The sequence below is a fragment of the Nycticebus coucang genome, chromosome 7, assembly GCF_027406575.1.
Source record: "Nycticebus coucang isolate mNycCou1 chromosome 7, mNycCou1.pri, whole genome shotgun sequence".
NCBI lineage: Eukaryota > Metazoa > Chordata > Mammalia > Primates > Lorisidae > Nycticebus > Nycticebus coucang.
Genome location: NC_069786.1, coordinates 27,589,259 through 27,614,790, shown reverse-complemented (window position 1 = coordinate 27,614,790; position 25,532 = coordinate 27,589,259). Strand labels below are relative to the sequence as shown.

General features: G+C 37.7%; 1 protein-coding gene across 3 annotated transcripts in view; it reads left to right on the top strand.

The window, feature by feature from the left end:
* Positions 1-25,532, top strand: part of ZRANB3 (zinc finger RANBP2-type containing 3) — a 368,725-nt gene that overhangs the window by 192,942 nt on the left and 150,251 nt on the right. For 2 of the 3 annotated variants that reach the window (XM_053596786.1, XM_053596788.1), the window contains exons 4-5: positions 1,274-1,452; positions 5,026-5,257. In XM_053596786.1, the coding sequence (XP_053452761.1) occupies positions 1,274-1,452; positions 5,026-5,257 (411 nt within the window). The remainder of the gene's footprint in view (positions 1-1,273; positions 1,453-5,025; positions 5,258-25,532) is intronic. The other variant, XM_053596787.1, reaches the window with a different exon arrangement.

Here is a 25,532-nt window from a genome sequence, read left to right as displayed (position 1 = left end):
AGCTGGGTATTGTAGCAAGCAGCTGTAGTCCCAGCTACTTGGGAGGCTGAGGCAGGAGGATTGCTTCAACTTGGAAATCTGAAGTTACTGCCTGGGCAAAAAAAAAGATATAGACCAACTCCATCCCAAAACGTTTCCTCCTCCTGCCACCCTCCTACATTTCCTGCCCTTGGAACCACTGATCTGCTATCAGTTCTTTTACTTTTTACAGAATGACATATAAATAGAATCATATAGTATGTATCTTTCAAATTGGGCTTCTTTTATTTAACAAATTGTGTTTTAGATTTATTCATGTTGTGTGGATCATGAGTCTGCTCCTTTTTACTTCTGAATAGTATTTAATGGTATGGATATACCATAGTTTGATTATCTGTGTACCAGTTGAAACATATTTGAGTTGTCTTCAGTTTCTGGCCATTATGAACAAAACCACTATAAACATTTATTGAATAACTACCTTTTAAATGGGAATAGCTGAGAAATGGGGCCATGTAATAGTGTAAAACAATCAAGTAGGGAGATACAGAGTCCTGGGTACTCATACTAGTTTTGTTTTAGTTAGCTATAATTTAAATAATTTAAATTCTTTGTGCCCACTTCCTCTTTTGTAAAATGTACATCACTCAGAGCTTATTCTAGTTGTAAAATAGAAATGATTTTGTGCTATACAGGTAAGACATTTCCTATTGTCTTAAGAGGATAAACTATAAATGGTTACATATATTTTATAAAACTACATTATATTTAGGCGGTGCCCGTAGCTCAGTGGGTAGGGCACTGGCCACATACTCCCAGGCTGGCGGGTTCCAGCCCAGCCCAGGCCAGCTAAACAGCAATGACAATTGCAACAAAAAGTAACTGGGCATTGTGGCAGGCGCCTATAGTCCCAGCTACTTGGGAGCCTGAGGCAAGAGAATCGCTTAAGCCCAGGAGTTGGAGGTTGCTGTGAGCTGTGATGCGCTGGCACTCTACCAAGGGTGACGTAGTGAGACTGTCTCAAAAAAACAAAAACCAAACTATGTTATATTTAATATAACTATGGTTACACTTAGGGGTCATCTTTTTCTCAAATTCAATTGCAAATGGTTTGAACATAATGTAATTTGCTTAATGAATTTCAGAGGTCCTTGTAATTGCAAAGTTTTTACTTACTATGTGGTCCAAGAGATTTTATGTTGGGAAATTATTTGACAAAAATAATTTGACAAATATTTTATTTCAAAATATTTTAGGCATTATTTTTACAGGTTTTTATTTATTTTTAATTTAGATGGGCCTAGGAAAGACAATCCAGGCAATTTCAATTGCTTACTTCTATAAAGAGGAATGGCCTCTTTTAATAGTGGTCCCTTCATCTCTGAGGTACCCTTGGACAGAAGAAATAGAGAAATGGATCCCAGAGCTAAGTCCAGAAGAAGTCAATGTTATTCAGAATAAAACTGATGTTGGGTAAGAACAACATTATAATCTTAAAGAAAAAAAAATCTCCTTCCTATATATGTTTGTTATATACTCATGTTTAGAACAAAATCACCTACGATTATAATTTAGAAGCATATAGTGTAGAGAATTTTATTTTACATTTTAAAATATGAATTATTTATTGTAAACTCCAGAGGACATTTAATTTCTAAGTTTCTTTATGATACATTTTTAAGGTAAGTTCAAAATATGCATACTTTTAAAGATATGTAATGTATCTATCTACATATAATTTAAATATACTTTAACTGTTTTAGGGCTAAAAAAATAAATCTCACAACTTTTTAACGATTAACTTGAAACTTTGTGATGTTTTATTGTCAGCAACCATGGTACATTTTGCTTTCTAAGTTGTGCAGATTTTATATATGACTCTAACATTGACAAGTTTGAGTTTTTTTATTAATTTATAATTTTAATATTTTAGCTAATTTTTTTTTAGTTACAGAATCTTGCTTTGTTGTCCAGGCTGGTCTCCAACTCCTGGCCTCAAGTTATTCTCTTGACTCAGCCTCCCAAATAGCTGGGATTAGAGGTGTGCACCACTGCACTTGGTTAATTTTGACATTTTATATTAATTTTAGATGAATTTTAGAGCATTAACCTATCAGATAGTTCATACCTTGAAAATACTTGCTATGTGATTTGAAGTCCTTACTCTAAATACAAATCTATCATAATGTTGCTAGTATTTCTTTTTCTCATTTTGCTTTCTAGCCATTAGAGGTAAGACAACCAATTTGAATATTTTTAAATTATTACATTCATGTCTAGGTGAATCATGTAAATTATCATGTTTATAGAGGTTCAAAATTGTCTATTTCTGAGCCTTAACTAAGAAGGAGTACATCTACTTGAAATAAATAACTATTAATACATAGATTTTTTATTGTTTTGATTATAGTCTTATTGTGCTGTCTTGTATTCTCTAAGTCTGTTAACATAAAAGAATATTTGTACAAATAAAGTTAGCCTTTGAGACTATGGAAGGACAAAACAGATAAAATAGAGGGCTTTTTCTCTTTCAACTTTGGAACCCTGATTTAATAGAATATGTCTTTATGGGCCCAAGAAAATTTGGACACTATTTACATGGTTAAAATGAAATGTAGGCCAGTGTGGTGGCTTGTGCCTATAATCCCAGCACTTTGGGTGGCAAGAGTGGGACAATACTTGAAGCCAGGAGTTCAAGACCAGCCTGGGCAAGACCCTGTATCTAATAGAAAAATTGGCTGGGCATGGTGGCATGCACCCATAATCCCAGCTACTTGGAAGGCTAAGGCAGGAGGATTTCTTGAGCCCAGAAATTTGAGGTTGCAGTGAGCTATGATCATGCCAGTGCACTCCAGCCTGGGTGACAGAGTGAGATCCCGTCTATAAAAGAAAAAAGAAAGAAAATAAAATGCAAACAATAACTATAAATAATTCTCCCCTCTAATAAAACTGCATAAAATTGAAAAGACTTAAGAATTTAGAGAATGTAGAATTAATTAAGTCCTCCATAAACCTCTTTTATTTAAATTTTCTTAAAGTATGTATCTTCTATCATCTTTTATAGCCTTTGGGTCATCTATTTTTCATTATTATTTTGTAAATACACTCTTACAATTAAATAGTGGCTCATATTTTTATTTTAATAATATTAGTGTTATGCTAGATAAGAGGGCAGAAAACCTACCCAGTGTTGTCCGGGTACTTAGAGAAGGAGGTTTAGGAATATTCTACCACGTGTTTATCACAAATACATATACTTCCTTCTTCCATATAGCAATTAAACCTGGAATATTCCCTAGTCAAGACATGGCAAGATAGGCTCGGCACTTGTAGCTCAAGAGGCTAAGAAGCCAGCCACATAACACCCGAGCAGGCAGGTTCGAATCCAACCCAGGCCCTCCAAACAACGATGACAGCTGCAACCAAAAAATAGCCAGGCATTATGGTGGGCACCTGTAGCCCTAGCTACTTGGAGGCAGAGGCAGGAGAATCGCTTGAGCCCAGGAATTGGAGGCTGCTGTGAGCTGTGATGCCATGGCACTCTATCCAGGGCAACAGCTTGAGGCTCTGTCTCAAAAAAAAAAGACATGGCAAGATAGAAGCTTCAGAGGCTGCTGAAGCAGCATTTGAAGGCTTTTTCTTCTATATATTGTTCTCAGTATCTTTAAGTTAGGAATATTAACGCTGTACTTTTCTTGTGTTTTAGAGCAGTGAGAAAATCATGGTCTTTTATTAAGTAGATTTATCCAGGGCTGAAATTATAGTTGCCATTTAAAAAAAAAAAAAAACAGTTGCCCTGGTGGTATTAGCCAGTTCGGAGGCCTGCCTTTTTTGTTAGAAGACAGACAATTGCAGAAGTCTTATTCTGTCCTATATTTTTCACTGGTGGTATAGGAAATGTAAAAGTGATTATGTTTTAGTGTTTATGAATTTGGTTGTCTAATTATTTTATTCTACAAAATTTCATTGGGAGCACAGCGTTGTGTATACAAAAACAAATAATACACATTCCCTGCCCTCAACAATCTTATGATATAGTAAGAGAGCTAAATATGTAAATGAATAGTTTCATGAACAGTTAAGATAAAGAATATTACAGATATATGAAATCAAATGATCAGGGATCACTTTAGCTCAATAGTTCTCTACATAAGGTGGTACCCTCCACCTCTTCTAACCACACTCCATCACCCTGGGGCCAGAGGCCTTTCTATTGTCGCAGTGACTTAGGCACTCCAATGGCATTTAATGGGTGGACAAGGAAGTGAAATTCCCTATAGCGCCCTAGACCAGCCCTCTCATACTATGTATTGTCCTGCTCAATATACCAATAGCACCCAAGTTGTAAACTTGATATCCTATTTATGTGAAGGTTTTGTTGAAGAGTCAACTAATGTTTATTTACTTTATGCATAGTCCTAGGTACATGTAAATAAATATTGTCAGAAAGTAATGTTCATATCATGGAAAAATGTGGCTTACTGGATGTCAAAATCTTGTAAGTTCACTTGACAAAATATTGGTTTTGATTAAACAAAATTTTAAATTTCAGATTCAGGTTTATTGGATTTAAAAATTGTAACATTGGCCAGGCACAGTGGCTCATCCCTGTAATCCCAGCACTTGGGAGGCTGAGGGGGTAGATTACCTGAGCTCACAGGTTTGAGACCAGTTTGAACCAGAGCAAGACCTCATCTCAAAAAAAAAAAAATAGCTGGACACTGTGCTGGACACCTGTAATCCCATCTACTTAGGAGGCTGAGGCAAGAGAATCGTTTAAGCCCAGGACTTTGAGGTTGCTATGACCTAGGATGCCCCGGGACTCTACCAAGGATGACAATGTGAAATTCTGTCTCAAAAATAAAATAAAATAAAAATAAAAACTGTAAAATTTTAAGGGAAATTGAGTTTCACTAGTAATATCATCTCCTTTTATTTTTCCCCTTTTCTCCTTTCTCTCCTCTATATCTCTCCCCCAAAGTTTGTATTGTGTATGATAAATTGGTTACTGAGGTATATTTAAAGTATGTGGATTTTCTTTTCTAGGGGAATATCGACCAGCAAAGTAACAATTCTGGGTTATGGTCTTTTAACCACAGATGCAAAGACTTTGATAGATACACTGAATAATCAGAATTTCAAAGTAGTCATAGTAGATGAATCACACTACATGAAGTCCAGAAATGCAGCTCGCAGCAAGATTTTATTGCCAATGGTACAGAAAGCCACACGAGCCATTCTTCTTACAGGAACTCCAGCTTTGGGAAGACCTGAAGAGGTATTAAAATGCTATACTAATCTGTTGTTGATACTTTCTATTGCATCCTTAAGTTCCCTAATTCACTGCTTCAGTTCCTTCAGCTCTGCTATATCCTTTCTATATTCTTCATATCATTCATCTCTTATTTGATTGTGTTTTTGGATTTCCTTTTAGTTATTTTCCACCTTCTCAGCAATTTCTTTCATTGTTTTTTGATTGTTTTCCACTTTCTCAGCAATTTCCTTCATTATTTTCATCATCTGTATTTTAAATTCTCCTTCTGTCATCTCTAACATTGCTTTATAGGAAGAGTCCTCTGCTGTAGCTACGTTGCGATCCCTAGAAGGGGTTACTCTGGGCTGGTACTTCGTGTTACCAGGATTTTTCTGCTGATTCTTCTTCATGAGTGCTTTCTTGTATCTGTTTCTTTACCCTAATTATCCTTTTACTTCTTCTTGCTCTTTAAAGTTTTAATGAGTTCTTTTGGCATGAGACCAGAAGGATGAGAAAATTGAAGAGCTAAAGAGCAAGAAGAGAAAAAAGATTTAAAGAAAGAAAAAAGAGAAAGAAGAGGGGATGAGTAAAAGGAAATATTGACAAAAAGAAGAAAGGCACCAAAAGAAAGAAACAGGAGTAATATATGTGTATAGTAGGGTACTATGACCCAACCTTGAAGACCTCTCAACCTCTGGGGGTGCTGGGTTGGGTGATTCCCTTGAGGTCAACAGCCCATTGCCAGCCAGATCAGATACATTCTTTCTCTGAGAAAGAATCTCAGAGGTAGAAGATAAAGCTTTTGAGATAACTCAGATAGTTAAAGAGGCAGAAAAGAAAAGAGAAAGCAGAACGTTCACTGACAGAATTATGGGACTCTATGAAGCATTCAAACATACAAGTTATAGGTATCCCAGAATGGGAAGAAGAATGCCCCAGAAGAGTAGAAGCCATTCTAGAGAATATTATAAATGAAAATTTCCCAAATATTACCAAAGATTCTAGCACTCTCCTTTCAGAGGGATATCTGTCCCCTGGTCACCTCAATTTAAATAGAGCTTCTCCAAGGCACATTGTGATGAATCTATCTAAAGTCAAGACAAAAGTAAAGATTTTGCAAGCTGCCAGGAGTAAGCACCAACTGACCTACAAAGGCAAATCCATCACGGTGACCGCAGACTTCTCTAACGAAACTTTTCAGGCCAGAAGACAATGGTCATCTATCTTTAATCTACTTAAATAGAACAATTTCCAGCCCGGAATTCTATATCCCGCTAAGCTAAGCTTTAAAATTGATGAAGAAATCAAATCTTTTATTGATATGCAAACATTGAGGAAATTTGCCACAACAAGACCAGCTCTAAGCTCTACAGGAAATATTTCAACCTGTTTTACATACTGACCATCACAATGGACCTTTAGCAAAGTAAACCCAGAAATTAAAGGACAGAACCTAGTTTCCACAATGATGCAAAAGACAAAACTAACCAATGGACTTTCAAAAAATAAGATGAATAGTATGATACCACACTTATTAGTTATCTCATTAAATGTCATGGCTTGAATTCCCCACTGAAGAGGCATAGATTGGCTGATTGGATTAAAAAACACAAGCCATCTATTTGCTGTCTGCAGGAAATACACCTCACATCAAAAGACAAATTAAAACTCAAGAGTTAAAGGTTGGAAGTCAATTTTTCAGGCAAACGGAATTCAGAAGAAAAGAGGGGTTGCAATCTTCTTTTCAGATACATGTAAATTTAAAGCAACTAAAGTAAAAAAAGACAATGATGGTGACTTCATATTGGTCAAGGGAAAAATACAAGAAGACATTTCAATTCTAAATATTTAGCACCCAATTTAAATGCTTCCAGATTCTTGAAACAGACCTTGCTTAGTTTGAGCAAAATGATATCTTATAACACCATAATAGCAAGGGACTTCAACACCCCTCTCTCAGAACCGGACAGGTCCTCTAAACAGAAATAAAACAAAGATGTTAGAGCTTTAAATGAGACCCTAGAACAACTGTGCTTGATAGACATATATAGAACACTCCATCCCAAAGATAAGGAATATACATTCATCTCATTGTCCCATGGAACATTCTCCAAAATTGATCATATCCTAGGATACAAAACAAACCTCAACAGAATCAAAAGAATTGAAATTCTGGGCAGCACCTGTGGCTCAAGGAGTAGGGTGCTGGTCCCATATGCCAGAGGTGGCGGGTTCAAATCAGCCCCTGCCAAAAACCAAAAAAAAAAAAAAAAAAAAAAAGAATTGAAATTCTACCTTGCATCTTCTCAGACCACAAGGCACTAAAAGTGGACCTCAACTCCAACAAAAATGTTCAACCCCACACAAAGGCGGAAATTAAACAACCTTATGCTGAATGACAGTTGGGTGCAGGAAGAAATAAAAAAGGAAATCATTAACTTCCTTGAGTATAACAACAATGATGACACTGGTTACCAAAACCTATAGGATACATCAAAAGCAGTCCTGAGAGGAAAATTTATCTCTTTACAAGCCTACATTCAAAAAACAGAAAGAGATCACATCAACAAACTCACAAACCATCTGATGGAATTGGAAAAAGAAGAACAATCTAAGCCTAAACTCAGCAGAAGAAAAGAAATATCCAAAATTAAAAGAGATTAATGAAATTGAAAACAGAATCATTCAAAAAATTAATGAAACAAGGAGTTGGTTTTTTGAAAAAATAAATAAAATAGATAAACATTGGCCAGATTACCTAGAAATAGAAAAGTGAAATCTCTAGTAACCTCAATCAGAAATGACAAAGGGGAAATTACAACTGATGCCACAGAGATATAAGAGATTATCTCTGAATACTACCATAAACTTTATGCCCAGAAATTCGACAATGTGAAGGAAATGGATCAATATTTGCAATCACACCCTCTCCCTAGACTTAACCAGGAGGAAATAGAGCTCCTAAACAGACCAATTTCAAGCACTGAGATCAAAGAAACAATAAGAAATCTTCCAACCAAAAAATGCCCTGGTCTATCAAACCAGGATGCCAAACCAGGATGGCATCCAAAATGCCCAGAATTCTATCAAACTTTCAAGGAAGAGCTTATTCCTGTACTGCAGAAATTATTCCAAAAAGTTGAGGAGGAAGGAATCTTCCCCAACACTTTCTACGAAGCAAACATCACCCTGATACGAAAACCAGGAGAGACCCAACTAAAAAGGAGAATTTCAGACCAATTTCACTCGTGAATATAGATGCAAAAATTCTCAACAAAATCCTAGCCAAAAGATGACAGCTTATCATCAAAAAAGTCATATATCATAATCAAGTAGGTTTCATCCCAGAGATGCAAGGCTGGTTTAACATATGCAAGTCCATAAACATTATCCACCATATTAACAGAGGCAAAAATAAAGTTCATATGATCCTCTCAATAGATGCAGAAAAGGCATTTGATAAAATCCAGCATCCTTTTCTAATTTCTCAAACTGACTGAAGCTATCTATGACAAACCCACAGCTAATATTTTACTGAATGGAGTAAAACTGAAAGCTTTTCCTCTTAGAACTGGAACCAGACAAGGTTGTCCTCTGTCACCATTACTATTCAACATATTGCTGGAAGTTCTAGCCAATACAATTAGACAAGAGAAGAAAATAAAGGGCATCCAAATCGGAGCAGAGGAGGTCAAACTCTCCCTCTTTGCTGATAATGTGATCTTACACTTAGAAAACCCTAAAGACTCCCCCCGACAGGACTCCTGGAAGTCATAAAAAAATACAGTAATGTTTCGGGCGGCGCCTGTGGCTCAGTGAGCAGGGCGCCGGCCCCATATGCAGAGGGTGGTGGGTTCAAACCCAGCCCCCGGCCGAACTGCAAAAAAAAAATAGCCAGCTACTCGGGAGGCTGAGGCAGGAGAATCGCCTAAGCCCAGGAGTTGGAGGTTGCTGTGAGCTGTGTGATGCCACGGCACTCTACCGAGGGCAATAAAGTGAAACTCTGTCTCTACAAAAACAAAACAAAAAAATACAGTAATATTTCAGGATATAAAAGTCAGTTGCTTTTGTATATGCCAACAATAGCCAAGATGAGAGATTAATTAAAAGTCAGTTGCTTTTGTATATGCCAACAACAGCCAAGATGAGAGATTAATTAAGACACAACTCCCTTCATCATAGCCCCAAAGAAAATGAAATACTTAGGAATATACCTAACAAAAGAGGTGAAGGACCTCTATGAAGAAAATTATGCAACCTTAAGAAAGGAAATAGTAGAGGACTTTAACAAATGGAAGAACATACCATGCTCATTGTTGGGAAGAATCAACATTGTTAAAATGTCTATACTTCTGGGGCAAGACATGATTGCAGGAGGGACTTACCCTAACAAATGCAATCAGTGTAACCTGGCTTATTGTACCCTCAATGAATCCCCAACAATTAAAAAAAAAATGTCTATACTTCCCAGATCAATTTACCGATTCAACGCCATCCCTATTAAAATACCAACATCCTATTTTCAAGACTTGGAAAAAATGATTCTGCATTTTGTATGGAACCAGAAAAAAAACCTGTATAGCTAAGGCAGTTCTTAGTAATAAAAACAAAGCCAGGGGTATCACCATACCAGATTTTAGGCTGTACTACAAGGCCATAGTGGTGAAGAAAGCTTGGTACTGGCACAAAAATAGAGACATAGACATTTGGAATCGAACAGAAAACCAGGAAATGAAACCAGCAACTTACAGCCAACCTCATCTTTGATAAATCTAACAAGAACATCCACTTGGAGAAAGACCCCCTATTCACTAAGTGGTGCTGGGAGAATTGGATATCCACATGTAAAAGACTGAAACTGGACCCTCCCCTTTCTCCACTCAGAAAAAGGTGATTCAAGATGGACTTAAATTTAAGGCATGAAACAATAAAAATCCTCAAAGAAAGAATAGGAAAAACACTGGAAGATATCAGCCTGGGGAAAGACTTTTATGAAGAAGACTGCCATGGCAATAGCAACCACAGCAACAATAAACAAATGGAATTTAATTAAATTGAAAAGCTTATGTACAGCCAAGGAGACAGCAACCAAGCAAATAGACAACTTACTCAATGGGAAAGGATATTTGCATATTTTGAATCAGACAAAAGCTTAGTAACTAGGATCTATACAAAACTTCAATTCATCCAGAAGAAAAAAACCAACAATCCCATACATCAGTGGGGAAGAGAGATGAATAGAATCTTCTCTAAAGCAGACAGACAAATGGCCAGCAAACATATGAAAAAATGCTCATCATCCCTAATTATTAGAGAAATGCAAATTAAAACCACCCTGAGATATCATCTAACCCCAGTGAGAATGGCCTATATCACAAAATCTCAAAACTGCAGATGCTGGCGCAGATGTGTAGAGAAAGGAACACTTTTACACTGCTGTTGGGACTGCAAACTAATACAACCTTTTTGGAAGGATGTATGGAAAAACCTCAAAGAACTCAACCTAGACCTCCCATTTGATCCTGCAATACCATTATTGGGCATCTATCCAAAAGGAAAAAAACTCTTTTATTATAAAGATACTTGTACTAGGCTGTTTATTGCAGCCCAATTTACCATCACTAAAATGTGGAAACAGCCTAAATGCCCTTCAACCCAGGAATGGATTGGCAAGCTGTGGTATATGAATACCATGGAATATTATTCATCTGTTTTAAAAAATGGAGATTTTGCAGCATTTGTACTAACCTGGATGGAGGTGGAATATATTATCCTTAGTGAAGCATCACAGGAATGGAGAAGTATGCGTCCTATGTATTCAACTTGGAAATGAGGACAATTAATGACATGGTGGGGCCTGGGTTGGGGAAAGCAGACAGAGAGAGAGGGGATGAGGGTAAGGAAAAGAAAAAAAAAAAAAGAAGAAAGAAAATAGTGACTAATTCTCACATAAATTGGATTCGATTTTGACTAAAGTATATTACTTAAACATTAATTTTTTTGTTTGTTTTTTTGTTTTTTATTAAATCATAACTGTATACATTGATATGATCATGGGGCATCATACACTCGCTTCATAGACCATTTGACACATTTGTATCACAATGGTTAACATAGCCTTTCCGGCGTTATCTCAGTTACTGTGCCAAAACATTTACATTCTACATTTACCAAGTTTCGCAAATACCCCTGTAAGATGCACAACATTAATTTTTACTTCAACTTGTTAATATGTTGTTTAGGATACAAGATACTGCATCCTCATTTATAAGTGAATTATTTTTGTAGTTTCCCCTTTATAATAATATATTTTTTCTATTGTCTATAAGATTTGGCATGATTTATTTTTTGAAATTATCTTTTATCTTTATTTATAAATAATAGTTGTCTATTCTTTGATACTTTGGGGGAAAAAATTAAGAAGTAGTTAACTGATGACTCTATACTGAGCCTCAGAGTCAAAGCATTCTATAACAGACATACTCTTATTTGACAATGTGAATGTTACTTTCTTTGCATTATTATTATTACTTAATACTTCTTAGCAGCAATCATCTGATTTCTTTTCTGAATGTATTTGTCTTCGTTCGTTCTTTGCAAGGGTTTTGTTTCTGGTCCGTATCTTAAACATTGTTATTTTTGTTAAATTTTAAGCCTTTTTAATTTTGTGAAGGTAAAAAGTGGAAGCCTAATGAACACATGTATATGTGAAAATAAATAAATTTTAAAAAGTCAGTATAAAAAAAGTTATACTAAAAGAGAAGCATGAAGGAAAATTGAATCAATCTCACATTTTTTTTAATTTTTAATTTCTCAAATGCCATGAGTCATTAGAAATTTCTAGTAACTGTTAATGATAATGTTTTATTATCACTAATTTTATCTATCTATTTGTAAACTTTAGCCAAGCTTGTAAATATGTACAAAAACTAACTTTTTACCTTTTCATGTTTAGTACAAACTTGTAATATTCTCTACACATGTACTTGAGTTTCTTCTATGGTCTACGTTTTTATTTATCCTATTTATTTTGCATTGTAAGCTCCTTAGGATTGGGGATGAATCTACTCTATTTCTTTTATACTGTGTTGCAGAACTTCTCTTTTCTTCTTTTATTTCAAGATCCACATTTGGGAAGGTAGGCAGAAACTAAAGCTTATTGCAAATCAGGTGAGATATTTACTTAGAATGGAAGAATAAATCATTTATCTGATACTCCATGTAGCTTTTGCTACTCTAAGAGGAGGGTAATGAAAGAATAGGTTAAGGGGTTGAGAATAAGAAATGATGGATCAAACTCTTATGACTGTGTGTCAGTGTTCCCTAAAGAAGCTCTATCTGCTGATGAACGCTGAGTTGTAGAAATAACATGGGTTTGTTGTCATGTGGAGGTGCTGAGAGAACTAAAGGAAATATTACTTTGAAAGTACCTAGCCTTTTGCCCAGACACAAAGTAAGTACTTATTAAACCAAGCCTGGGTGATAGCAGTATTGTTGTATCTCTGAAGTATTACTTTGAGTAGACACCATGTAATTCAGTTATACTCTAAAATTAAAACCCGGCCTCGGGCAAACTGCAACCAAAAAATAGCCGGGCATTGTGGCAGGCGCCTGTAGTCCCAGCTGCTCGGGAGGCTGAGGCAAGAGAATCACGTAAGCCCAAAAACTTGGAGGTTGCTGTGAGCCGTGCAACGTCATGGCCCTCTACGGAGGGCGGTAAAGTGAGACTGTCTCTACAAAAAAAAAAAAAAAAAAATTAAGTCATTGAATAATAAGGATGATGAAAAATAATATCATGAATTGTGTCATTTAAGAAAGAGTATATAGGGCGGCGCCTGTGGCTCAAGGAGTAGGGTGCTGGTCCCATATGCCGGAGGTGGCGGGTTCAAACCCAGCCCTGGCCAAAAACCACAAAAAAAAAAAAAAAAAAGAAAGAGTATATAAAGGATATATATATTTATTATTATTATTATTTTTTTTTTTGCAATTTTTGGCCAGGACTGGGTTTGATCCCACCACCTCCAGCATATGCGGTCGGCGCCTTACTTCTTTGACACAGGCGCCACCAGAATATGTATTTTTTAAATGATAATAATAAAATGAATACTTATCTACTTATTATCCAGCATAAGAAATAGAACATTAACAATACAACAGTGGTCCTTATGTTCGTCTGTGATCATGTCAGTACTTCACTCCTCATCCAGGGTAGTCACTATTCAAAACAAGAATCTTCAGACCCCAATTTTATGGATCTTGATAATTCTACAATATGTTTTTGGAGCTCTTAAAAATATATATATATATATTATATATACACACACACACATATGTACACATCTATATGTAAAAATACAAATTGTAAGTTAGGAGTTTTGAAATTGAAAGATGCGAGTTTTCCGATTTTGTTTTTCTTTTTCAAGATTGTTTTGGAAATTATGAGTCCCTTGAATTTCCACATGACTTATTTCATCAGCTTTCAATTTTCACAAAGAATCCAGCTTGCTTTTTTTTCTGAGACTCTCGAGCTGTCACCTTGAGTAGAGTGCTGTGGTGTCGTAGTTCACAGCAACCTCCATCTCTTGGACTCAAGTGATCCTCTTGCCTCAGGTTTTTTTCTATTTGTAGCAGAGATGGTCAGTCTGGTCTCAAACTCGTGAGCTCAGGCAATCCACACATTTTGTTTTGAGAGAGACAGGATCTCAAACTTTTGCTGAGGCTGGAGTGCAGTGGCTCAATCTTAGCTTGCTGTGGCCTTGAACTCCTGGCCTTAAATAATCCTCCAACCTCTGTCTCCCAGAGTTCTGGGATTATAGGAATGAGCTACTATAAATGCATTTGTTTTCTAATTTCCTTTTAGATTTTTCATTACTAAGTATAAAAATTTTTTATTTTATTTTATTTTATTTTTGCTGCTTTTGGCCAGGGCTGGGTTTGAACCCACCACCTCCAGCATATGGGGCCAGCACCCTACTCCTTTGAGCCACAGGTACCACCCAGAAATTTTTATTTTTTTATTTTTTAGTAGAGACAGTGTGTCATTATGTTGCCCAGGCGGTCTTAAACTCTTGGCATTATATGGTCCTCCTTCCTTGGTCTCCCAAAGCACTGGAATTACTTGTATTAGCACCAGGGCTGGCCAAGAAATACAGTTGATTTTTCTGAATTTACTATGTATCTTGCAAACTTAACAAATTTATTCATTAGCTATAATATTGTTTTAGTGAATTTGTTAGGATTTTCTATAGATAAGATCACGTTGTTTGCAGATACAGTTAGCTAATTTACTGGCAAACAATTGTTCATAATGTTTCCTTATCCTTTGTATTTCTGCGAGGTTGATGGTAATATCCCCTCTTTCATTCTTCTTTTTTTTATTATTTTTATTTTTTTTTTATTATTTTTTTTTTTCGTAGAGACAGAGTCTCACTTTATGGCCCTCGGTAGAGTGCCGTGGCCTCACACAGCTCACAGCAACCTCCAACTCCTGGGCTTAAGCGATTCTCTTGCCTCAGCCTCCCGAGTAGCTGGGACTACAGGCGCCCGCCACAACGCCCGGCTATTTCTTGGTTGCAGTTTGGCCAGGGCTGGGTTTGAACCCGCCACCCTCGGTATATGGGGCCAGCGCCTTACAGACTGAGCCACAGGCGCCGCCCCCCTCTTTCATTCTTGATTTTAGTAATTTGAGTCTTCCTTATTTTTTACCTTGGTCATTTTGACTAAAGTTTTAGCGATGATGTTGACCTTTCCAAGAAATAACTTTTGGGCCAGGTGCGGTTGCTCATGCTTGTAATCCTAGCACTCTGGGTGACCGAGGTGGGTGGATTACCTGATCTCACAGGTTCAAGACCAGCCAGAGCCAGAGCAAGACCTCGTCTCTAAAAATAGCTGGGCGTTGTGGTGGGCACCTATAATCCCAGGTACTTGAGGCTGTGGCAAGAGAAAGATGATTGCTTGAGCTCAAGAGTTTGAGGTCGCTGTGAGTTATGATGCCACGGCACTCTACCAAGGGAGACAAAGTGAAACTGTCTCAAAAACAAAAAAAGCAACTTTGGTTGCTTTTTTCTATTGATTTTTTCATTGATTTTTTTCTATTTTCTCTTTTACTTATTTCCATTCTAATCTTTATTTACCCTCTTCTATTTGCTATGGGTTTAGTTTGCTCTTCCTTTCTAGTGTCTTCAGGTAAATTAGGTTATTGATTTGAATTCTTTCTTCCTTTTGAACATAGGCTTATGTAGCTGTTAATTTCCCTTAAGCACTGAAAGTGCTTTAGAAAACACTTTGACAATTTCTTAAAAAGTTAAATACAGAGTTACTGTATGAACCAACAGTTCCATCTCTAGGTGTATACTCAAGAGAACTGAAAACACATGTTCACAAAAAAATTGTATATAGATGTATGTAGTAGCATTATTCATGATACTCAAAGAGTAGAAATAGGCACTCTTTTAAGGCCTAGAGTGCTAATAATGTCTCTATTAAGGCATTATTTTACGTGCAAAAGATCGGAAGTAGACTAAATGGCCTTTAATAGAGGATGATTACATAAATTATATTACACTGAATTAATACTATATAACTATTAAAATATGAAACAGCTATACTGTATTAATAGGAAACCCATGCTATGACATATCATTACATGAAAAAATCAAAGTGCAGAAAATTGGTCACAGCATGTTACCATTGCATTATATAGAGAGATGTAATTAAATAAAAAACAAAATTGGAGGCGGAGCAAGATGGCAGCCGAGTAACAGCTTCCTTGCATCTGGGCACCGTGAATCTGGGGAGATAGGACTCCAGGCATCTCTGGCTGGTGGGAACTGCCTAGCATCACTCCTATGAGGATACAGGGAGTCAGCGAGAGACTTCTGGACCCCAAGAGGAGGACTAAAACAGTGAAAAACCGGCAAGTGGTCGCGTGTGTTCAATCCGTCTAAATCCGCCCACAACTTCCACATGCACAAGAACTTAAAGAGCAAGAGGAAGTGAAAGGAAAATTAGGGCAAGGAAACAGATAAAAGAAATCACTCTAGAGGAAGAATCAGCAGAAAACTCCAGGCAACATGAAGAACCAGTCCAGAACAACCCCGCCAAGGGACCATGAGGTAGCTACTGCAGAGGATTCCACCTATACAGAAATGTTAGGAATGACAGAAAGGGAATTTAGAATACACATGTTGAAAACAATGAAAGAAATGATGGAAACAATGAAGGAAACTGCTAATAAAGTGGAAAATAACCAAAAGGAAATCCAAAAACAGAATCAAATAAGAGATGAACGATATGAAGAATATAAAAAGGATATAGCAGAGCTGAAGGAAATGAAACAGTCAATCAGGGAACTTAAAGATGCAATGGAAAGTATCAGCAACAGGTTAGACCATGCAGAAGAAAGAATTTCAGAGGTAGAAGACAAAGTTTTTGAGATAACTCAGATAGTAAAAGAGGCAGAAAAGAAGAGAGAGAAAGCAGAACGTTCACTGTCAGAATTATGGGACTTTATGAAGCGTTCCAACATACGAGTTATAGGAATTCCAGAAGGGGAAGAAGAATGCCCTGGAGGAATGGAAGCCATACTAGAGAATATTATAACAGAAAATTTCCCAAACATCACCAAAGATTCTGACACACTGCTTTCAGAGGGATATCGGACCCCAGGTCGCCTCACCTCTAACTGAGCTTCTCCAAGACACATTGTGATGAACCTGTCCAAAGTCAAGACAAAAGAAAAGATTCTGCAAGCTGCCAGGAGTAAGCGCCAGTTGACCTACAGGGGCAAATCCATCAGAGTGACTGCAGACTTCTCTAATGAAACTTTCCAAGCAAGAAGACAATGGTCATCTACCTTTAATCTACGTAAACAGAACAATTTTCAGCCCAGAATTCTGTACCCTGCTAAGCTAAGCTTCAAAATTGACGGAGAAATCAAATCATTTACGGATATACAAACATTGAGGAAATTCGCCACAACAAGACCGGCTCTACAGGAAATACTTCAACCTGTTCTGCACACTGACCACCGCAATGGATCAGCAGCAAAGTAAGAACTCAGAAATCAAAGGACAGAACCTAACCTCCACACTGATGCAAAAGATAAAACTAACAAAGATGGTCACTTTATATTGGTCAAGGGAAAACTACAACAAGAAGACATTTCAATTCTAAATATTTATGCACCCAATTTAAATGCTCCCAGATTCTTGAAGCAGACCTTACTCAGTCTGAGCAATATGATATCTGATAATACCATCATAACAGGGGACTTTAACACACCTCTTACAGAACTGGACAGATCCTCTAAACAGAAATTAAACAAAGATATAAGAGATTTAAATGAGACCCTAGAACAACTATGCTTGATAGACGCATATAGAACACTCCACCGCAAAGACAAAGAATATACATTCTTCTCATCACCCCATGGAACATTCTCCAAAATTGATCATATCCTAGGACACAAAACAAATATCAACAGAATCAAAAGAATTGAAATTTTACCTTGTATCTTCTCAGACCATAAGGCACTAAAGGTGGAACTCAACTCTAACAAAAATGCTCGACCCCACCCAAAGGCATGGAAATTAAACAATCTTCTGTTGAATAACAGATGGGTGCAGGAAGAAATAAAACAGGAAATCATTAACTTCCTTGAGCATAACAACAATGAAGACACAAGCTACCAAAACCTGTGGGATACTGCAAAAGCAGGTTTGAGAGGAAAATTCATCGCTTTAGATGCCTACATTCGAAAAACAGAAAGAGAGCACATCAACAATCTCACAAGAGATCTTACGGAATTGGAAAAAGAAGAACAATCTAAGCCTAAACTCAGTAGAAGAAAAGAAATATCCAAAATCAAATCAGAGATTAATGAAATTGAAAACAATAGAATCATTCAGAAAATTAATGAAACAAGGAGTTGGTTTTTTGAAAAAATAAATAAAATAGATAAACCATTGACCAGACTAACTAGAAATAGAAAAGTAAAATCTCTAGTAACCTCAATCAGAAACGATAAAGGGGAAATAACAACTGATCAGCTAACAGCAACCTCAAACTCTTGGGCTTAAGCAATTCTCTTGCCTCAATCTCCCAAGTAACTGGGACTACAGGCACCTACCACAACACCCAGCTATTTTTTGGTTGCAGTTGTCATTGTTGTTTGGCAGGCCAGGGCTCTGTTTGAACCTGCCAGCTCTGGTGTATGTGGCTGACGCCCTAGCTGCTGAGCTATAGGCACCGAGCCTCTTAAACTTAATTATTCTATTTCTAAAACTATAGCCTATAACTCCTCTAATGGAAATTCAGATGGATGGAGAAATAGCTAGATAGACAGATTATAGATATAGATGTGAATAATATACCTGCACGTATATAGTCATGTATATACACACAGAGTTATATAAAGTCATTAATTTTTATAACTACATAAAAGCTAGAAACAGGCTCTATGTCCAATTCTTTAATCAGGAGTCTGTTTAAATATTTTAGAATAAATTTACTATTCAGCCTTTAAAAAATGCTTTATTATTATTGTTTAAATAATTTTTTAAACTAAATAAAAATAAATATATCTGTACTTTAAAATTGTCTAAGACATGTTTTATGGGACAGGATTCTAGTTCTTCAGTAGTAGGTATAATAGGATCCTCTTCATGTGGATAAAAGAACATATGATAGATCGAGATTAAAGATGGCGGCCGAGTAACAGCTTCCTTGCAACTGGGAACAGCGAGTCTGGAGAGACAAGACTCCAGGCATCTCTGGCCGATTGGATCTGCCTATAATCATCCCTTTGAGGATACAGGGAGCCAGCAAGGGACTTCTGGACCCCAAGAGGAGGACAAAAGCAGTGGAAAACTGGCAAGTGGTTGCATGTGTTTGATCAACCTAATCATGCCGGCAACCATAAGTACAAGCAGTAGTGAGACTGCAAACCGGAAAGGCCTTACCTGTGAACTTTTTCGGTGTTCTTGGACGTGGCATTCAGTTGAACTGCCTTGGGGAGAGCTTGAGCAGGAGTGTGGAAAACTTTGGGCATTGTCTGGGGCCCCAGACTGAGCCACTGAGCTGGGCACAGGAAGCCATTGTGAAAGAACTGCCCCGGCAAGCTCCACCCTCAGGGTCTCAGAGCAAGGACTGGGCGGGTCAAAGTAACCTACTGACTGAGCAGAATAAAGGCGGGGACTGAGCTGCCTTACACCCTTAATCCTTAGGGGCAGAGTGAGACGTTTTTGGCACACTGGAGCCTTGGGCTGTTTCCCTGGGTAGAGTGCTGTGACGTCACAGCTCATAGCAACCTCAAACTCCTGGGCTTGGTGCCACCCAGACCTCCATAAGAGCTGTGCAGCAACCCCCAACTGGTGACTCGCACCCACTGGGCCTCCGCATTCCCTGACCAGGAACTGCGGGAGCCATGCAACCCTGCGTCCTCCCTCCTGTGTCCTCCCAGCTTCCACATTAGCCCGTTCATCTGGACAGGGACTCTGGTAGCTGCGTGACCTTTGGAGCCGTCTCTGCCTCTGCGCAGAGCTCTCTCCTGGCCAGAGACTGCTGGAGCCTTGGGCTATCTGTGCCAAAGCCACTGGGCACCTGGCACTCCCAGAACCGTGCACACCACCCCCAGCCCTGTTGCTGGATCTGGGTGTGTCACACGCAGGAGCTGCTTCCACAACCAGAACTCCCTAGCTAGAGCAGCCCCTGAGGAACTACACATGGTCACTCCCTACAAAGATCCAGCAACAATAGAGTGATCCCGCTGGGGTCTAATCTTGGAGAGACACCTCCCCAACTCTGAGGACGGCCAGAGGCAACGGTGAAAAACAATCATGAGGTGAAATCAACAGAAAAACTGGCAATATTAATAATCAGAGAAGATCAACTCCCCAAGGATCAATTGGGAAGAAACAGCACAAGACCCCATGCACAAACAAATAGCTGAGATGTCAGAAATTGAATTCAGGATCTGGATAGCAAATAAGATCGAATTAGAATTCCAAAAGTTATCTCAAGAATTCAACGGATTCAAAGACCAAATGACCAAAGATTTCGACACATCGAGACAAGAAGTTGCATCCCTCAAAGATCTGAGAAACACGGTAGAATCCCTCAGTAACAGAATGGAGCAAGCAGAAGAAAAGATTTCGGACATTGAAGACAAAGCTTTTGAACGCTCACAAAACCTCAAAGAAGAACAGAAATGGAGAGCAAAAATAGACCAGTCTCTCAGAGAGCTCTCAGATAATTTGAAGAAAACCAATATTCATCTTATAGGGCTCCCTGAAAGTGACAAATTGGCTTCACAAGCACAGAGTCTCTTCTCCATGAGATTATGAAGGAGAACTTTCCAGACATGCCAAGAGATTCCGAAATTCAGATAGCAGACAGTTTCAGAACTCCAGCACGACTCAACCCAAATAAGACATCCCCCAGACACATCATAATCAATTTCACTAAAGTTAATATGAAGGAGAAAATTCTGAAAGCTGCCAGGCGAAAGAAAACCATTACCTACAAGGGGAAGAATATCAGAATAACTGCAGATCTCTCTGCTGAAACCTTTCAAGCTAGAAGAGGATAGTCATCGACTTTTAATCTCCTAAAACAAAATAACTTTCAACCCAGGATCCTGTACCCAGCTAAACTGAGCTTCATTTATGACGGAGAAATTAAATACTTCAACGACATTCACATGTTGAAGAAATTTGCCACAACTAAACCAGCTCTCCAGGACATTCTTAGACCTATCCTCCATAAAGACCAGCGTAATTCTCCACCACAAAAGTAAACCCACCCAAAAAATTCTTGATCAAATTCCAACTTCCACAGTCGCAAAAGGATTAAAAATGTCCACCGGTCTCTCGAAAGGCTTATCAATACTCTCAATTAAAGTGAATGGTTTAAATTGTCCTCTAAAGAGGCATAGGTTGGCGGACTGGATACAAAAACTCAAGCCAGATATCTGCTGCATACAAGAATCGCATCTTACATTAAAAGACAGATATAGAGTCAAGGTGAAGGGATGGTCATCTATATTCCAGGCAAATGGAAAGCAGAAAAAAGCAGGTGTTGCAATCCTGTTCGCAAACGCAATAGGCTTTAAACCAAACAAAATAATTAAGGATAAGGATGGACACTTCATATTTGTTAAAGGTAATACTCAATATGATGAGATCTCAATTATTAATATTTATGCACCCAACCACAACGCACCTCAATTTATAAGAGAAACTCTAACAGACATGAGCAACTCGATTTCCTTCACTTCCGTAGTAGTTGGAGATTTTAACACCCCTTTAGCAGTCCTGGATAGATCCTCTAAAAAGAAGCTAAGCAAAGAAATTTTAGATTTAAACTCAACCATTCAACATCTGGACGTAACAGACATCTACAGAACATTTTATCCCAAAAAAACTGAATACACATTCTTCTCATCAGCCCACAGAACATACTCCAAAATTGACCACATCCCAGGCCACAAATCTAACCTCAGCAAATTTAAAAAAACAGAAATTATTCCTTGCATCTTCTCAGACCATCATGGAATAAAAGTAGAACTAAATAACAACAGGAACCTGCATACCCATACAAAAACATGGAAGCTAAACAACCTTATGCTGAAGGATACATGGGTTATAGACGAGATTAAGAAGGAAATCACCATATTTTTGGAACAAAACAACAATCAAGACACGAATTGCCGGAACCTCTGGGATACTGCAAAGGCAGTCCTAAGAGGGAAATTTATAGCACTGCAAGCCTTCCTCAAGAAAACGGAAAGAGAGGAAGTCAATAACTTAATGGAACATCTCAAGCAACTGGAGAAAGAAGAACACTTCAACCCCAAACTCAGCAGAAGAAAAGAAATTACCAAAATCCGAGCAGAATTAAATGAAATTGAAAACAAAAGAATTATACAACAGATCAATAAATCCAAAAGCTGGTTTTTTGAAAAGATCAATAAAATAGATAAACCTTTGGCAAACGTAACCAGGAAAGAAAGAGTAAAATATCAAATTTCATTAATCAGAAATGGTAATGATGAAATAACAACAGACCCCTCAGAAATTCAAAAAATCCTTAACGAATACTACAAGAAACTCTACTCTCACAAATATGAAAATCTGAAAGAAATCAACCAATATCTGGAAGCACACCACTTACCAAGACTTAGCCAGAACGAATTGGAGATGTTGAACAGGCCTATATTAAGTTCTGAAATAGCATCAACTATACAAAATGTCCCTAAAAAGAAAAGCCCAGGACCAGATGGCTTTACGTCAGAATTCTACCAAACATTTAAAGAAGAACTAATACCTATATTACTAAACCTCTTCCAAAAATATAGAAAAAGGAGGACTGTTACCCAGCACATTCTACGAAGCAAACATCACCTGGATCCCCAAACCAGAGAAAGACCCAACAAGAAAAGAAAATTATAGACCAATATCACTAATGAATATAGATGCTAAAATACTCAATAAGATCCTAACACACAGAATCCAACAACACATCGAAAAAATTATACACCATGACCAAGTCGGATTTATTCCAGGGTCACAAGGCTGGTTCAATATACGTAAATGTATAAATGTAATTCAACACCTAAACAAACTTAAAAATAAAGACCATATGATTCTTTCAATTGATGCAGAAAAAGCTTTTGATAATATCCAGCATCCCTTCATGATAAGAGCACTTCAGAAAATTGGTATAGAAGGGACATTTCTTAAACTAATAGAGGCCATCTACAGCAACCCACAGCCAATATCGTATTGAATGGAGTTAAATTGAGATCATTTCCACTTAGATCAGGAACCAGGCAAGGTTGCCCTCTGTCTCCATTCCTCTTTAACATTGTAATGGAAGTTTTAGCCATTGCAATTAGGGAAGAAAAGGCGATCAAGGGTATCCACATAGGGTCAGAGAGATCAAACTTTCACTTTTCGGTCAGAGAGATCAAACTTTCACTTTTCGCAGATGATATGATTGTATATCTGGAAAACACTAGGGATTCTACTACAAAACTTTTAGAAGTGATCAAGGAATATAGCAACGTCTCAGGCTACAAAATCAACACCCATAAATCTGTAGCCTTCATATATACCAACAATAATCAAGCCGAACAAACAGTCAAGGACTCTATTCCTTTCACAGTAGTGCCAAAGAAGATGAAATATTTGGGAGTATACCTAACAAAGGACGTGAAAGATCTCTACAAAGAGAACTATGAAACTCTAAGAAAAGAAATAGCCGAAGATGTTAACAGATGGAAAAACATACCATGCTCATGGCTGGGAAGAATCAACATTGTTAAAATGTCCATACCGCCCAAAGCAATATATAACTTTAATGCAATTCCTATTAAAGCTCCATTGTCATACTTTAAAGATCTTGAAAAAATAATACTTTGTTTTATATGGAATCAGAAAAACCCTCGAATAGCCAAAACATTACTGAGCAATAAAAACAAAGTAGGAGGAATCACACTACCAGACCTGAGACTGTACTATAAATCCATAGTGATCAAAACTGCATGGTACTGGCACAAAAGCAGAGAAGTAGATGTCTGGAACAGAATAAAGAACCAAGGGTTGAATCCAGCTACTTACTGTAATTTGATCTTTGACAAGCCAATTAAAAACATTCAGTGGGAAAAAGATTCCCTATTTAGCAAATGATGCTGGGTAAACTGGCTGCCAACCTGTAGAAGATTGAAACTGGACCCACACCTTTCACCATTAACTAAGATAGACTCTCACTGGATAAAAGATTTAAACTTAAGACATGAAACTATAAAAATACTTGAAGAAAGTGCAGGGAAAACTCTTGAAGGAATCGGCCTGAGTGAATATTTTATGAGGAGGCCTCCCCAGGCAATTGAAGCAGTATCAAAAATACACTACTGGGACCTGATCAAACTAAAAAGCTTCTGCACAGCCAAGAACATAGTGAGCAAAGCAAACAGACAGCCCTCAGAATGGGAGAAAATATTTGCAACTCCGATAAAGGTCTAATAACCAGAATCTACAGAGAACTCAAACGTATTAACAAGAAAAGACACGTGACCCCCATCTCAGAGTGGGCAAGGGACTTGAAGAGAAACTTCTCTAAAGAAGACTGATGCAAGATCTACAAACACATGAAAAAAAGCTCATCATCCTTAATCATCAGAGAAATGCAAATCAAAACTATTCTGAGATATCACCTAACCCCAGTAAGAGTAGCCCACATAACAAAATCCCCAAACCAGAAATGTTGGCGTGGATGTGGAGGAAAGGGCACACTTCTACACTTCTGGTGGGAATGCACACTAATACGTTCCTTCTGGAAAGATTTTTCAGGAATACTTAGAGACCTAAAAATAGACCTGCCATTCGATCCTATAATTCCTTTATTAGGTTTATACCCAGAAGACCAAAAGTCACAATATAACAGAGACATCTGTACCAGAATGTTTATTACAGCCCAATTCATAATTGCTAAGTCATGGAAGAAGCCCAAGTGCCCATCGACCCACGAATGGACTAGCAAATTGTGGTACATATATACCATGGAATACTATGCAGCCTTAAAGAAAGATGGAGACTTTACCTCTTTCGTGTTTACATGGATGGTGCTGGAACATATTCTTCTTAGCCAAGTATTTCAGGAATGGAAGAAAAAGTATCCAATGTACTCAGCCCTACTATGAAGCTAAATTATAGATTTCACATGAAGACTATAACCCAACTATAGCACAAGACTATGGAGAAAGGGCCAAGGAAGGGTAAGGGAGGGGGGAGGTTTTGTTGGAGGGAGGGTAATGGGTGGGGCCACATCTATGGTGCATCTTAGAATGGGTACAGGCGATTGCACTAATGTATACAGCTATGATTTAACAATGAAAAAAATAAAGTAAAAAAAAAGAATATATGATATGCTTATGTAGACATAGAAAAATGTGTAAATGTATATTTATGAAACAGGTAATATTGATTTCTGAATAACAAGATGGCATGGATGGGAGTGAGGAATTAGGAGAAGCCTTAAAGAAGTAGATATTCTGGCTCGGCACCCGTGGCTTAAGCAGCTAAGGATACACCTGAACTGGCAGGTTCCAATCCAGTCCAGGCCCTCCAAACAACAATAATGGCTGCAACCAAAAAAAAATAGCCTGGCGTTGTTTCAGGCACCTATAATCCCAGCTACTTGGGAGGTGGAGGCAGGAGAATCACTTGAGCCCGGGAGTTGGAGGTTCCTGTGAGCTGTGATGCCATGGCACTCTACCCAGGCTGACAGCTTGAGGCTC